The 16231-nt window shown below is 38.6% G+C and overlaps 2 protein-coding genes across 3 annotated transcripts in view; one reads left to right on the top strand and one right to left on the bottom strand.

Moving 5' to 3' along the window:
- The window catches only part of tacc1 (transforming, acidic coiled-coil containing protein 1), a 32102-nt gene extending 25651 nt beyond the window's left edge, over window positions 1-6451 (bottom strand). Inside the window, exon 1 of one of the 2 annotated variants that reach the window (XM_032512720.1) lies at window positions 6219-6451. Coding sequence is in view for 1 of the 2 variants with exons in the window: in XM_032512719.1 (XP_032368610.1) it covers window positions 103-173 (71 nt within the window). In the remaining variant the exon portion in view is untranslated. Of the gene's footprint in view, window positions 1-102; window positions 421-6218 lie in introns of those variants that run through there. The other variant, XM_032512719.1, reaches the window with a different exon arrangement.
- Window positions 6452-9650: 3199 nt separating this feature from the next.
- On the top strand, window positions 9651-15720 carry LOC116687399 (neuronal vesicle trafficking-associated protein 1). Its single transcript, XM_032512758.1, has 5 exons — window positions 9651-9915; window positions 10129-10282; window positions 10541-10657; window positions 13270-13380; window positions 14337-15720. Exons 2-5 carry the CDS (start codon window positions 10154-10156, stop codon window positions 14535-14537), a joined length of 558 nt encoding a protein of 185 aa, XP_032368649.1. The 5' UTR covers window positions 9651-9915; window positions 10129-10153; the 3' UTR covers window positions 14538-15720.
- Window positions 15721-16231: the final 511 nt, after the last annotated feature.

Genomic DNA, 16231 nt, shown 5'->3' with positions numbered 1-16231 from the left:
GAGACAAAAACCTCACATCATTGGTTCAGCTGCAAGCAACACGTTTTAAATCAATGAAGACTTTATAAAATCAGCATCAAACCGGTGAGTAATTTGACTCACGTGACACTGTTGGCGTGACTCCTTGAGCTGGTTCGCCTGCTGTCCTTCTTCTGACTTATATTGCCACCCATTTTGATCTTTCTGCTCCGGTCGATGGACAGACACCGCCACAAGTGTGTTTCTCTGAGCTAGTAGGCACTCTACTCCTCTGAGACTGCTCAATAGCAGTGTTGCATTGCTAGACCTATCTCCACATTGCTAGTGCAGTAGTGATGCAATGCTGTCAGGTTTCTTCCTCCCATGACAGGTGGGTCCTTTTGTCCCTCCCTCTTATTATCTCCTCCCTCAACTTCACTAACTGGAAGTAAACACTATTTAGCTTAGACTTTAGTGTAACAAAACTGGAAGGTATCAGCTTGTGTCCTATGTGCCCGGTTGTATTGGGTAGAAAGTCTCAGCCATAAAAAATTACAGTATGGTGAGTCATGAGATAAAGTGGCAGTTCATTTCTCTGAGGATGTGGCTCAAGATCTTGCTAGACCAGTTCCCGACACTGATACACTGTTCTTTCAAGTGCAGGCCATTCATAATGTAATTTCTTCAGAAGGTAAGTCAGTTAAGTCCTTTAGGGGAGAATCAGCTGATTTGAGTTATATTCACGGTCTGTTGCGTGAAACTGATAATGTATCAGTAATTAAATCTCTTCTGTTTTGCTGGCCATGTTGAAGTGCATTTTTCCAACTTTTTAGCCAAACACTGAAGTGTACTGTACACATGTTACAAATCTGTGTAACAGAAACAGTGCAACTGCATATGAACCTTGCAGAGAGAATCCACTTTAACTTCTCCTGCAGTTTGAAAATGTGACTACTCTTGAGACAATGACATCACAGGCAAGTGAAAACAAGTTCCCTTTAGGCCTTGGTTTGGAACTGAAACTGAATCAGGGTTATGTGACAGACAAGAAATAGTGTTTATAATCCATGTGATTGTTCGAGACAAGCCTCAGCCTGCATAGCAATATAACAAATCTTGATAATCTGGCATCCTTCACACCCCCCAAAAAACTATTGGGATTTAAGAATACAGAAAAAGGTGCTTTTAATATTTCACCATGTCCATATTTTAAGAAAACATGTCATAGCAATGACTGGCTCTCATGATGACACCTGGTTTTCAACCCCTTCTGGCTTTGTGCTGCACACAGGAGCAAGAAAAGGACATCCCCTTTTCATACCACACATGCATACATACACCCAATCACACAGACTTGTAAAAAAAAACACTGTTGTGTGTTGCATTTTTAAAGATTTGACAAAGAAGAAAGGAGCGTCTCATATTTGCAGATAACAGAGGTATATTTTTTCACATTTCAGGTACTTAGATGACAGAAATCCATACAATCTTAATAGTTATGATGAGTCAGATGTTTTTTAATTCACATCATGACTCAAATACTGTCACTTTAGTTTTTTTTAGAGATTGTTTTAGGGCTTTTCCACTGTTTAATGGACAAGCCAGCTAGATGAGAGAGAGTCAAGACATGCAGGAAATCATCACAGGTGGGACTCAAACCCTGGACCTCTAGGTCAGGGGCTTTAACCTCGGTGTAAATGTGCACCTGCTCTACCAACTGATCCAACCCAGCCACAACACATACTGTCGTTTTTGACTAAAATGGTTGTGGTTATTATAATATGGTTATGTTACATTCAGCATGTTGTCAAACAAGTGATGTACAATATAAAAGAAAAGACATTTAAATAATTACAATAAATTACATTATATACATTAAGTGAACTAAAATAAATTACACTTAATTCCACTAAATAGATTAAATTAAAATACAATTATTGAATTAAAGTTAATAACTTGAATAAATTAGATGAAATAGAATTAAATAAATCATCATTAAATCACAGTTCATATATGAAACAAAGTCAAATAGTGACTTGTTTTTTGTCTTCCTCAACCTTTGATGATGTCATTTTCCTTTTAGCCATGTTGTACAGATACTCTATGGCCATGGAATCAATTTTATTTATGAATTTGATAAAAAAAATTAAAAAATTAATGTGCACTCAATTGTCAAAGAAGAGCAGTTAAAAAACATTTCACAGACAGCTGAGATATTTTCAGTTAAGTTCATCAGCAGTGCAAACTGCATTTTAGCATCCTGTCATCTCCGGTGTTATTGGATGATTTCCATTGATTAGTGAGCTGTATTGATTCCTAACCAAAAAAACAAAAAATTACCATCAGATGAGTATATTTTTGTTGCATTTTTCCAAAACACTGACATGATGAGGCACATTGCCTGTAGCAGCTGACTGATTGCGAACAGGTCTACCCCTACCTTCTCTCTACCTACTCTCGGAGGACTAAATTACTTTGAATTAGCAAAAGCGTCCTTCAGTTAGTCAGTAGGTAATTTTAGTCTCTAAAATGTTTAAGTTGAAACAATCTGAAATAAAAGACTAACTCTTCAGTTGGACTGTTCGAGATTTCAGAAGCAGACATTCTGTTTTAAGGCGTCACACAAGCCAAAAAGGTTTGGAACTACAGTGTTGTGAGATTAGATTAGATTCAACTTTATTGTCATTACACATGTACAGGTACAAGGCAACGAAATGCAGTTTCGGTCTAACCAGAAGTGCAATAGCAGTAAGTGCAGGATATAACAATGGTCCTATAAGTGCAAGACATGGATATGTAATGAATAAATATAGGAAAGAATACTATTATAAACAGAGTTTTACAGATGGGTTTGTCCTATGAATACAAAATATAGATAACAAGTATTGTGAGCAAGATTTACAGCTAGGAATTTGGTGGGTATTACTATAATTGCAAATTTTTACAGATATGTGCAAATAGCATAATATACTAATGGTTTACAGATTTTACAGGTGAGTATGTACTATGAATATATATATATATAGGCGGCTATTATTATTGACAGAATTTGTACAGATAGCTATAATAAGTTAGGCTAAAATGAGCAGAATAACAATGATTTAAAGGTAGAACAAATAAAGTAAAGTTTGGGCAGAAACTATCCGAATTAAAGTGCAGTGGAAAGTAATTGCATATTACAGTTAAAGTACGGTAGTGCAGATGTAAATGTAAACAATTGGTACTGTAAATCCCTCACACTACTCTGCCCCCCTGTGGAAGCTGGGGAGAGAACGTTTTCCAGACATGCAGAATATCTGTCGTGGACTGAAGAGCCTGACATCAACTGGTAGACTGTGAATCCTACTACTTACTAGAGTCTGTGTACTGTTAGACTTTTCCTGCTGTGTGTCAGAGGAGTGACCACAAAGTAATAGTAAGAGAGCCTTAATCTTTAATCTTTAATCATCATCATCAACATCATCATTCATAGTTTCTCTACAAGGGGCAGGATGTCATTCATTTCCATCATGGTCACGGGTTGGGGCTAGGCTCACTGGAGTCTGTAATTTAGGAAAATGTACCTCATAAATACAGTTCAGTTAGTGACAGTCGCACTATTTATAAGACTTGAACTGCAGTTGCATGCGTTTTGAGCTTGTCTGGTGTATTGCGTTGCAGAACACAGCTTGTTGTCCTTTGAAATGTTAGTCACAATGTGTTTTTCAGAGCGATTCAAAAAACTGTGTGGCAGAATGAAGTTCTTGTGTAATACACGGAGTACACATAAACAGTCACGGAGTCATGTGAGCGATCAAAGCCACAAAATGAGGACAAATTGCTGTATAGACAGATGGGAGACTCTTTGTAGTCCACTCCACTATACTGTGCTTCACCATAAAAAAGTAGATTGCAAAAATGTGTTGTCAGGAGATGAATAGGGAAATGTATAGAGTGAAAAACAATCCGAATAAATGATATTCCAAATGAAGGATGACACTAGCATGTTTTTGATTGTACAGTAAGAACCCACTGCATTATGAACAAAACTTTAATGCCTTTGTGCTCTTTTACACGCAATACTCTACATATCTTTCTAATGTGTGTTTCAGTTACACTTATTTCCAGTGGTGGAATGTAACTTACTACATTCGCTTAAGTACTGTAGTTAGGTACAATTTTGAGGTACTTGTACTTTACTTGAGTATTTCCATTTTACAATATTTTCTACATTTACTTCACTACATTTTGGATGCAAATATTATACTTTTACGCCACTACCTTTATTTGACAGCTTTACTTACTTTTTTTTAGATTAGTTACTTTGCAGAGTTAAATTAGTAATACAAAACATAAATCAACTAATACATCATGATGCATTTTATAGGTTAAGCTATAGCAGTGATTAAAACTAGCAACACCTGTACCAGCTGCAACATTAACTTAATTAAGTAATGCAAATTATATTACAGTTATACAATATGTTGTCATTGGTTTCATGTGAAATTGGCCATTGTACATAATGACAATATTTGGTACTATTAAGTATATTTTAATGCTAATACTTTTGCACTTTTACTTATTATTGCAGGACTTTTACTTGAAATAAAGTATTTTTAACAAAGTAAAAGATCTTACTTCTTCCACTATTGCTTGTTTTACCCTCGCTATTTTTTGATCCAGACAGAAGCAGAAAACCACCCTTCCCAGCCAGACTCAACACACTTTCCTTTCATTTTTGCCAGACCACGTCTGCAACTCCGTGTTATCGCAATCTCGGCCTGTGCCTGTGACTCCATTGAGAGGCATGAGACCAGAAGCGACACTGGTCTGAGAAACATTTCTGTGTTGACTCAACTTCCACCACACTCCACTTCCGGCCCAGCCAGCTCTCCCGGCCACGTCCGTCCACACCGCCCGGTGAGCCTCTATAAATCAGAACAGAGCACACAAGCTCATAACACACAAGATTGCCCTATTTTAAAACTCGTTTGTAATCATTGGAAGGCAGTCACAAGAGATTTGAGCACACAGAATGCACTTGATGGGTGGGAATGCTCATGTGAGGAGGGAGAGGTCAGGAAGTGGGGGTGCCTAACCCTAAATGCCTCCACGAGTTCCCAGGTCATCCAACTTGATCTTTTTGGCTGAAAGGAAATGATCTTCGTTCCAATCACATTCCAGCGTGAATATATTTTTTCACTTGAAGCACCCTCTTTCAAAGTGGTCCTTTATGTTGGCAAATTAGATACACTATTTGAAGCCTGTTAAAGCTGACATAAGGCTTCTGTTTTTTGTATTTAAATTTAAATATGTGTAGAAATACCACAGACAGACCAACGTTTTTGTGCTCCAAACAGAATGGAAATTCACAACGAAACTATGGCTTCCTCCTGGCAAGTGACTCATTCAGAGCCGCTGTTGAACGTCGTCCACCCCTGGCCTTTCCTGCTCGGAGCCAGAGGCCTCGGGGCGTGTCTCCCTGTGACCTCATCTTCCCAGAAAATCCTCCAGAAAACCTCCACAGTGAATGATGCAGCAGCTTTCATGCAAGTTGTCCACAACAACAAACCAGTCAGTTCATAGAAAAAAAACATCTCACGTTGCTGATCAGCAACACGGACGGTACGGATGGGGGTGCCGGTGCTGTTGTCGCCCGTAGGCTACTTCTGCCTATTCATTCAACCAGAGCATCAACTGGTGTTGTGTGTGTGTGTGTGTGTGTGTGTGTGTGTGTGTGTGTGTGTTGTGGTGGTGTGTGTGTGTGTGTGTGTGCGCGTGCAGACCATGTCATCCTGTTTACACAGGCTGGTTACTGCTAAAAACCTGTACAAACCACGCATTCAGTCAGAACCTTATTGCCAAAAGATATTTCCATTCAAATCTGTGTAACTCATTTTACCTTAAGGACACAAATCTTTCCGTACCCTGCCTGTTGTTTCAGCAAAATCTTCACAAGAACAGCGTTAATGAACAGAAGTTCTGAACAGCTTCGAACATCACACCCAACACAAACTGCTGGGTCGACTATTGAGGGGAATTTTACATTCATGAAAAGAGGCTTTGTGTTCATGCAAAGACAATAGCTCCCACATGGCAGCAGGACATTTTAAACCAGACACAGCACATTCAATGACTCATCTGGCACACTGTCCAAAAGTCAGCAGATCAGTAGGCTACCAAAAAACACACAGTTAACTGATGTACAACTCAAAGCACATAATGATATGAATAACGGGACACCTGACAGGCACATTTTGAGTTTCAAGAGTAAATCATACCTTGGCTTCTCTGAGGACTGACGGGATGTGACGGATCTGCCGGGAGGTTTGTGTCCTTTTAACACAGTGGATAGTAAAGTCAGTGTCAGAGGTCCTCAAGGAGATTTGTTCTCTGACTGCTTTTGTGCTGCTCTTTGAGGGAAAATACTTGTTCTCTCTGCGTGGCGAAGCTTAGTCCATGTGGCTGGATGGGAAATGAACTTTCTGGGCAAAGAGCCAACAGCAGAGTTGGTTTTAAAGACACAGCAGTTGCAGTGCTATGTAAGGTTTTGTCACACTTTATACAGTGTAAGTTACAAGTTAAGACTTTATTAACATTATATGCCTACTGTTAAGTTCATTTCCACTGTTACTTAATAATCAGTAGGCTAACAGTGGCAATCTGTTACTTTACTAACTAAATCCCACAGAAAATGAGACTTGAATGCGCAGTAGGATATAAATAAAAAGGAAATATCTGTTCAGTTGTCACTGCTGTGCTTCCTTTTTGTAGTGCCTGTTTAAAGAAAGAAAACACAGAGTTTGGTATCATAACAGTTTTGTCCATTTACGTGATGGTAATGACCACACAGGTACAACCACAGTGTGCATGGGCAATGCATGACACAAGCAGTCACGAGTTCTTAATATGTGAGCGGTGTCTTCCTCTAGTGGTTAATCCTGAGAAGGCAACTGCAGCAGAAAGCCCCTGCAACACATCTGCCTGCTGCAGGTAACAGAAACTCTGTGGATTGTACAGACATCTCAGCAGCACACAGAGCCACTGCAGCTGTCATAACCACCAGGCCAAGTTAACACTTCACCAAAGAGTTGTGGTTTCTATCTCAATAGCCTATGTGACGAGATCCCTTCTGTTCTTCTGCTTCCATTTCCCTATGGATTAACAGGCTGGACCTCAATTATAGATCCCTTCCATGCCCACTGTAGCCTGGCAACAAGCTACTGGATAATATGCACAGACACATCTTCATTTCATCACTAATATAAGTACTATGATGAGGTGATATAAAGGGCTTAGTAAAATCAAAATGTTACGTGTTTTGCACAATGATTATATACTGAATGCTTGGTGGAGTGTTTGTTAATAATTCAAGGTGATTATTTAACTATAACTACAATGTATCTTAGCCTAATGGATCCCAACATTTTTGAAGATCTAAGTTTCACAGTCTGACACACAGACTCATTCATGACACTTTCTTTTTAAATGATTTGTAGTCATAGACTACAGACCAAATCTGATACATTGGAAACTATTTATGACCAAACATGGGAAATATACCCATTTGGACATTCAAGCATACAGTCTGCAAAGTCATTGCTGCGTAATATCAGATCTACTGTCACTTAAAGCCCATGAAAACCTATTTTCCCAATCAGCTTTTGGATGCTGAACATACTATTCCCTGCCAAAGCTAGATAAGTTTTCAGTATTTCACTTAAGGTATTTCTGTTAATAGCATTTTTCTCTAAGCTATTCTTGCTGGTTTGAATGTGGGTGGAACCATTCATTGCATGCTGATAAACAGAGAAGACAGCTTTACTATGCAAAAATGATGACGCTGAAGAATGCTGAACTGAATGCACTGGTAAGAGGTGAACTCAAAATCTGCGCACAACAATTACCCATAGGAGTCTTTCAAAAGTCATGTTACAAGCATTATTGACAGAAGATAAAGTCCGATGCACAGACTGGGGCAGAGTTGGGTTCATACATTTCTATAAAAATATTGGCATATTTAAAAAAACAACATTTGAATGAACTATGACAAGACATTTGCTTTTAATTCAAATGTATGTATTTATTTGACCCTGCAGTCATTGTTGAAGTGTCAGTGAAGACACTGAACCCCGAGTTGCCCCCGGTGCTGCGCATCGGAGTGTGAATGTGTATGAATGTTTATCTGATGAGCAGGTGGTACCTTGTACGGCAGCCCCGGCCACAGTGTATGAATGTGTGTGAATGGTGAATGTTTCCTGTAGATGTAAAAGCGCTTTGAGCAGTTGTTAAGACTGGAAAAGCGCTATATAAATACAGCACATTTACATACTGGGTTGTTTGGTTACTGTCAATAATATAATCGAGTTTTCAGCGTCAGTGTTGTCAGCGAGTTCAGAATGTTAAACGGAATAAATAATACCTTAAGATGATGTTTTGTTTGTTTGTTTTTTTAAATACTTTGATTCATTACTATTTAAGGTTATAGAACCATACTTGATTTTAAGCTAAGTTTTCAGGTGCTTTAAAGAGTAATTAAACACCCACTAAAATATTTGCTCATGTGGTGGTCTAACCTCTGACCTTGCTGCCATGATGTAGCCTAATAGACATTGTGACACACGTTAGGTATGGTTACAGGTGCTACAGAGTAGGTACCCTTCTTACCACACCCAACCAGAATTGAGACAGGCTTGAAACTTTCAACCAGAAGTTACTCTTCAAACCTGAAATAAATTATTTCTTTGGTCACTTGGGGGCAGTGGAAACATGTTCTGAACATTGGCATTTCGTCACATCCAAATTGACGTTGATATGGTAAACTTGTGTAAACAGTTGCTTATTTACACATACAGCACTTATGGAGCAACAATATAATTCATTTGGAGATGTGTTTGTGGCCACTTGCTGAATGTTAGTCTAATATTCACTCTTTTAGCTCTGATTTTGTTCTCCACCAACTCTAAGGGAAACATCTGTCTCTTTAGCAGCTAAATCCTCCACTATATGCTCACCAGCTAGTAATACTGTGGCTGTCTGCCGTTTGCTACTGAGCAGGTAGCGTACAGTGGGTTTTTAGAAGCTTTGCATTTTATTATATTTTTTTTCTGCCGGCTGCAGCCTAAAACAAAGCTATAAAAGCAGTGAGAGTGAACCAAAACCTTCAAGTTGTGGCCAGATAGCTAACCATTGAGCTGAAACTTGCTGCAGATTGGTGTAAGAACTCTCTGTAGGTTCATCACTACAAGTGACTTCTTTCACATTGTCACATTGTTTTCACATTCTCATTTGATGTATTTTATATAAAAAATACCAATAGCCACTTTGAGGTTTGAAGCCAAGTTTTCAGGAGATTTAAGTGGCCTATTATTATCAGGAAGCCAACCACCAATACACAGGCTAATAATAGGCTAATTCAGGATTTTCTCAAAAAACTATTTTCAAATGCCTTATCTCTCTATATAACTTCAATGTTTGTACAAATGTAGGCTAGGCTGTAGTATTTTTGCAGTAGACGCACTAAAATATGCTACTTACTACGACTGCGCAAACCACAAATTGAAATGTTCTAGATGTAGGCTACGCTCTGTTTTTGCATAATTGCCCGGAGAAATCCTTTTAGTAAAAAAATAATAATCCTGGATTCCCCTCATAAATGGACACAATAAAACACTTTGTAGGCTACATTTAGATTGTAAATGGCCTCCAGCTCCTGGGTTTACTGCCACTGATCAGATGGGTAGCCTATGGACGGATGTGATGAGGATGTTACATCACTTGCAGTGCAGCCGGACGCCAGCAGCAGCATCCAGCTCGGAGGGAACGCGGCGCACAACCCCAGCTGGCCATATTGTACACCAGCTCCTCTCCGCAAATCGGCTGCGTCACATCTAAGAAAACATATAGCGGCGCTGTAGCAATAAAGTCACCACATCAGGAGGAAAAACGCTCTTTTCAAAACGCTACTCGTCTGAGCTGGTAAGTGTTTGGATGCGGTAAATCTTTTTTTTTTTTTTTCCACGGTGATGCATCGGTGCCGAAGCCTTGCTCTGTCCTCTCCTGCGCTTTTGTGAAACAGGCTTTCTCCTGGCCCACAAAGCGCCTCACATCATTGTGCTTGGTTTGTAATGCTGTTTACATGTGTAAAGGACGTGATTGATATCATTTATTGACCCCCCCCCCCCCCCCCAGGTTGGTGTTTTTTCGTGCAGGGAAAATGGTTAAACTGGGGAATAATTTCAGCGAGAAAAATAACGGCAAGGTGGTTTCTGAAGATGGATTTGACACCATCCCTCTCATCACACCACTAGATGCCAGTCAGCTGCATTTTCCTCCTCCAGATAAGGTAAGCTTTTGGTCGGCTATGTCTTTGAGTCCCAGTGAGGGGGCCTTCATTGCTGTATTTCTATCATTCCAATTAGCCCAATTAAGATAGGGACAATCAAGGCAAACACTTTTCTTTGAGTAACCAATGTTAATCCATACATATCTATTATTTCTATACTACAATACACTTAATGTAACCCATCCTGCCTCGGTGAACTCTCAAAATTTTCTCCCTGAAGCTATAACTGAAAGCTGATTGGTTTTGTGTTTCTACCAGGTTGTGGTGAAGACAAAGGCAGACTATGATGGTGAGAGCAAGAAGGGAAAGCTGCGATCTCCTAAAATCGCAGAGTTCTCTATAAGCATCATTGAAGGCGTATCTGAGCGACTCAAGGTAAGAATGATGTCGCTGACATCGTCTCTGTTTCATACATCATCCCATTTCCAATATCTCTCACACTCCTACACATGCATATGCCTGGAGAGCAGACAGCGGTGTCCCTGCAGCTCAGGACATTTGTCACTGCCGTCATAACATTCTCCCACCAATAACCAAGTTACACTTCTTTGCTCAGGTCATCCTAATGTCCCGTGTCCTGCACAGCCTGTCATCTTCTCGGGCAACACAGGGAGACATAATGCATAATGATTCACTTAACCCCGCCCTGAAACTCATTAATTCAGCTGCTGCCATGGCGATGGCCTCCAAACAGCAAGCATCTCTCCCACCTCCCTCAACCCCCTCTGGCTGGCAGATGTGTGACACCATATAGAATGATTAAAAAGCATGTGCTTTTGTAAAAGAAAAGATCAAAACACAGTCATGGGTGACTTAAGACCTCCTTGCATAATTCAAAATGTATGAACTATGTGTTCTGCATGCAGACTAAACAATAGTCTACTCGGTTTTCAAAATCAACAGATGAAACTGTCTCTGTGAGGTGTGTCAAGCTTCCTTTAGTAAAAGAGCTTTAATTCTCAAACACGAGTTGAAAGGCAAGGAGGCACACCACTGTCTCAGAGAACACCGCTCACTTCCTCTGATCGATGCTTTGAAATGCTGCAGGCCGTCCTTTCATCACAGATAGTATTTTCATAATCTCCTGTTGCTTTGCACTTTGTCTGCTCTGCTGTGTAACTGTGGGATTTATAAAGACAGATATAAACAATATATGTATATTTATATTCAATATTTGATTCATTTTGATCTGTGCTGTTAATAGTCTAATTAAACCTGGCCAAACATACCGGGTGCGAAAAGGACTTGTTTGCACAACACCGCGTTCCCAATCCAAGAAACCAACCAAGAATATTCTGACAGAAATTTCACATTTGCATCTGGATTTCACTGTTTCACTTTCACAATAATCCAATTTGCCCACAAGCAAAATCAAAATAACATATGGACTCATAAAAATAGTGTTACATAACTCCCCTGAGAGGTGAGAGCTGGGCTGTACAGATGGTCACACAAGCCATCTTCCTGTCGAGTCACTATATGCAGAACATCCTTTACAGGCCTGCCTGGCTGTTAATTACTGTTATTTATAAAACAGGTAGCTTAAGTCAAGCAGTCTGATTGGTTCGCAGCTGTAATAATATACAACCACTATGACGTCTAACTCCTTTGCACAATAAGTATCACTCTGTGTCTGAGAAAAAAAATGTTTGAACTTAGATAGGTAAAACCCATTAAAAAAAATGGGAACATTTAGGGTTAAATTCAACCTCCTGAGTGGCCTAACTATGGAGGAGCGGATTGAGCAGTACCCATTTCCTGAGGATGGAGCGGAGCAGCGGAGGAAACTATGTCCGTCAGGACAGAGATTCTCAATTGTGTTTCTTTTTTTAGCCAAGGACCCCTTTGCAAGATAGAGAATACACCGGGGACCCTGTCATGTACAGTATGTCCCTTAGAACAATTTGACATGGCTACATTTCTATAGTCGTAGTTACATGAAAGAACAACACAAGAGAAATTTATTTAGATGTATTAAACAAAGTTGCAGAGTCTAAGAGTTATATATTTGTTGGATTACAACTCTATGAACTTTTATAGATTTCAAAACTTAAATACTATTCTTTGAACAATAAGGTCTTTTGTAAAAAATAAATACAAAGTTTTACATGATGATTAAAATGAATGAATCTGAAGACTTTTCACAGCCCCCTGGTAGGACTGGGCAATATATCAATATCATATTTATATTGTGATATGAGACTAGATTTCGACTTAGATTTTGGATATTGTAAAATTGTAATATATTAAGTGTGGTCTTTTCTTGGTTTTGAAGGCTGCGTTAGAGTAAATTGATGTAGTTTTCTGAGCTTAGTAGACTGTTCTAGCTGCTCTTTTATTTGTCTTTACACACTTTGTCATTAAATTTACATTTCTGATGATTATTTATCAAAAATCTCATTGTGTAAATATTTTGTTAAAGCAGCAATTATCAATCTGACAATACCGTCGCAATATCAACATCAAGATATTTAGTCAAGAATATTGATTTTCTCCATATCACCAAGTGCCACGAACCCCACTGAGAATGACCTTTAGGAGAGCTGTGACATTGGTTTGATGACGGAGATGTTGTGTATCTAGGCCTGGAACATTTAATACATCATTTTCTAATTTTTATTTTACATAATCACCATTTCTTTGTTTAACCGCAAGTAATTGCTCAGATTAGCTAATGTTCTAAGAGGTAAAATAGTAATAGCCAATTTTATGTTAGTTTCCACTAAAATATATATATATATATATATATATAATAAAGAGGCGTGGTTTGCTTCAGAGGCTGTGTACCTGTGTTATACCATTATCTGGGTAACATTACAGTGATATAACCAAAAGATGTATCCTGGGATTCATTCAAAGCCATCTTTTAAAAAAAAGTAACACATTTGACTGAAAGACAATTACATCGTTAATCGTAATTATTTCTGAGACAATCATAATTGTACAGTCAAATGTGGAATTGTTACAGCTCTGTGTCTCTCCGATAGGTGACCTTGCTTGTGATCTGTGCGCTGGCCTTCCTGGTGTGTGTGGTCTTCCTGGTCGTCTACAAGGTCTACCAGTACGAGCAGCCTTGCCCCGACAGCTTTGTTTACACGGTAAACACTTAATGAGCATCAATGTTCGTGACCCTGCCTGACGGTGATATGTTAATGTGATTATCTTATTGGTTCATTGATTATGTTTTATTTACTTTGAAAAGTGCTTTTAGCAGTTGTGAAGAGTGATACATAACTTAGGTTTACTATATAAGAAATATTTCATATAAGCAACCTGGCTGTCATAATGGATGTCACAATTAAGGTAAGTAAAAAATAAAGAAGAAGAAGAAGAAGAAGCTGTTTCATGATAAAACAAATTCAAGTTAGATTTACCAACAGAACAATCCTATCCTTTCAGTTTACCAGAACAGTTTTCAAAGATTTAATAGTTTTCTGTTTGTAGGCATGATTTATAATAGAATCATTTTTTTTTAATTCTATTATAGAATTTGAGGCATTATGAAAAAAGCGTTTTCACTGTACCAGTGTTTGGTTTCTAAATGACTCTGAATGAATGAATCTGTTTTTTAAATTATATATTAAATTATTAGTAAAACAATCTTCCTCTTACAAAGGAAAATTTGAATTATTAAGCCATAAAACACACCATCACTCAGTCCAATACATAGCAACAGCAAGTGTTGGTCACAAAAGTTATATAGTCTTGCTATAAAACCTGTGACAGTGGAGTCAAGGACTGTTGACTAATTTCTGCACAAGCTTTATCCATTTTCACAGGCACCGGTATAGATTAGGTGACGCAGCTTAGTTTGTATCAAGTTGTTTTTCAACTACATTTTGTTTTTCATGTTCTGCCGGATCTTTTTCTCTGGTACAAACAACGCAGCGGTTTTGTAACAGTTGTCTTTTCTTCTCATATAACTTAATTGTGAATCACAGTTTGTTTCTCAGAATACCATTACACTAAAAGACATTTTAATTTTGTCACCCAGTGTTTTGTTTTTCCTTTCGCATTGGCTCATTTTATCTTGTTCCCTCTCTTTTTGGAGCAGCAAGGTCGCTGCATGCCGGCTGGGATGTATGGCAACTACCCCCCACAGGTCCCTGGGGGCCGCGGGCGTCTCTTTACCCTCATAAACCACTACAACATAGCCAAGCAGACCATCACCCGGTCAGTATCACCATGGATGACCATCATGTCTGAGGAAAAGGTCACCCAGCAGGAGACGGAGACCGCCCAGAAACTGGCTTAACCAACCTGGGCTTAAACAACCTGGGATACTGGGATCAGGAGGTGGCCTAACCTGCTGCTCAAAGAAATAAATAAATAATATGGTTGTGCCATTCAAGCAAACCTCAGAGTCCCGTGGGTGAAAAATCAACTTCTCTTGCCTGAGGTGCTCTGCTGCCTTGTTGATGTAGTTTGGTCATCTGATGTGTCCTATAGCAGGAAATCTGTGGAAATTAGTTTTCAGCAAAGCCACTGTTACTGTTGGGTGGATCAATGGTTTGTTTGAAATGCATATGTTGTTATTTATTTGCACTTAAAAACAGAGTGGCAAACGTGTAGGTAAGGTCACACGGATACAAACACAGACACACACTCACTGTCTTTGTACATACACATTATGTAACAAAACTCTCTTTAGTACTCACATTGTGAAATGACTGCACCATCTTGTGTCTGCGTCGTTTGTTTTAACGCACATGCACGCACGACTCTAAACACAATCTGTTTGCTTTGAGCTTCCCCCCCCCTCAAATACATCAAGTACTGATAGCGCATGTCAGACCTCATGAGGTCCAGCAAGTGGTACATTTCTCACAAGGCGCCAAAGTTTGCAGCATATTTGCCACTGAGGTCATCCGCGTCAAAATATTTTCTTGTCATGATATTGTGAATAAATGAGGCTAGACCTGAAGGAAGCCTTTTAACCAGCGAAAAAATAACTATTTTACTTGTGTCGTTTTGTCACAGCCCATACTGCTCTCTGCATATACTGCTGTTAAGGAGTTTTAAGTTCTCGATGCATTGTCTTTTTAACCAGCATTAATGATTGTCTACATTTATTTAAACTATTTGTGAACACCATGTGCTTTTCTTTGCTGGCCACTTAATGGTTACTTTTCATAGCATACATTTTATGCTACTGTATTGAATGTTTTTGCATTGCTAGTGAAAACACTGTATTGTGCAATGCTTTGCATTGATTAATGTCACCATAGATGGCTGTTCGTAGCCAGATGCTAGACTTAGGTTGATGTCAACAATCTGACAGTAGTCGCTTGTACCGATGCTTTCTTCTGTATTTGTCATTTAACTTATGATGTGCTTTTTTCAAACAATGTAAGGATTGCCATTAAAGTGCATTTGCTACATAAACATGTTAAATGAAAAACTGAAATAAAGTGCCCACATTTCACACCAACATCCAAGTGGAATGCATATATGAATAAGAACATTTTCATGAACTATTTCAAGAGTAAATTGTCAGTAATGATGAAACTCCCTCAGTGCAAAAATTAAATAACAGTTAACAACTCAGTTTCCTTTGAGTTAAGATCAAAGAAAAAATTCTAAGCGCTGTAATGCTTTAACTAGGATATAGGTTAATCCTAACACTCATAGTCCAATAACCACGGTGTCTGTCCCCTGACTCAGATCAGTTAAATCAAAGGGAAACAAAAGAGGAGCTATACTTAAGAACCTAATTGGAATTAAAACTACCACTGCAATGATAGAACAGAATAGGAAAATTAGATGTGGATTATTTAATATTAGAGCTCTTCTAAAGCAGTACTAGTAAATAATTTGATATCATATAACAAAATCTATTCTCTTACTAAAACATGGCAGTGCCATTTATTTTATTTATTTATATTTTATTGAAGAATATGTTAGTTTAATAAATCCACTCCTCCCAGTCATATTAATACAAAAATTCGA

Source organism: Etheostoma spectabile, chromosome 4 (assembly GCF_008692095.1).
Source record: "Etheostoma spectabile isolate EspeVRDwgs_2016 chromosome 4, UIUC_Espe_1.0, whole genome shotgun sequence".
In the NCBI taxonomy this organism is placed as follows: domain Eukaryota; kingdom Metazoa; phylum Chordata; class Actinopteri; order Perciformes; family Percidae; genus Etheostoma; species Etheostoma spectabile.
This window is presented reverse-complemented; position numbering and strand designations above follow the sequence as displayed.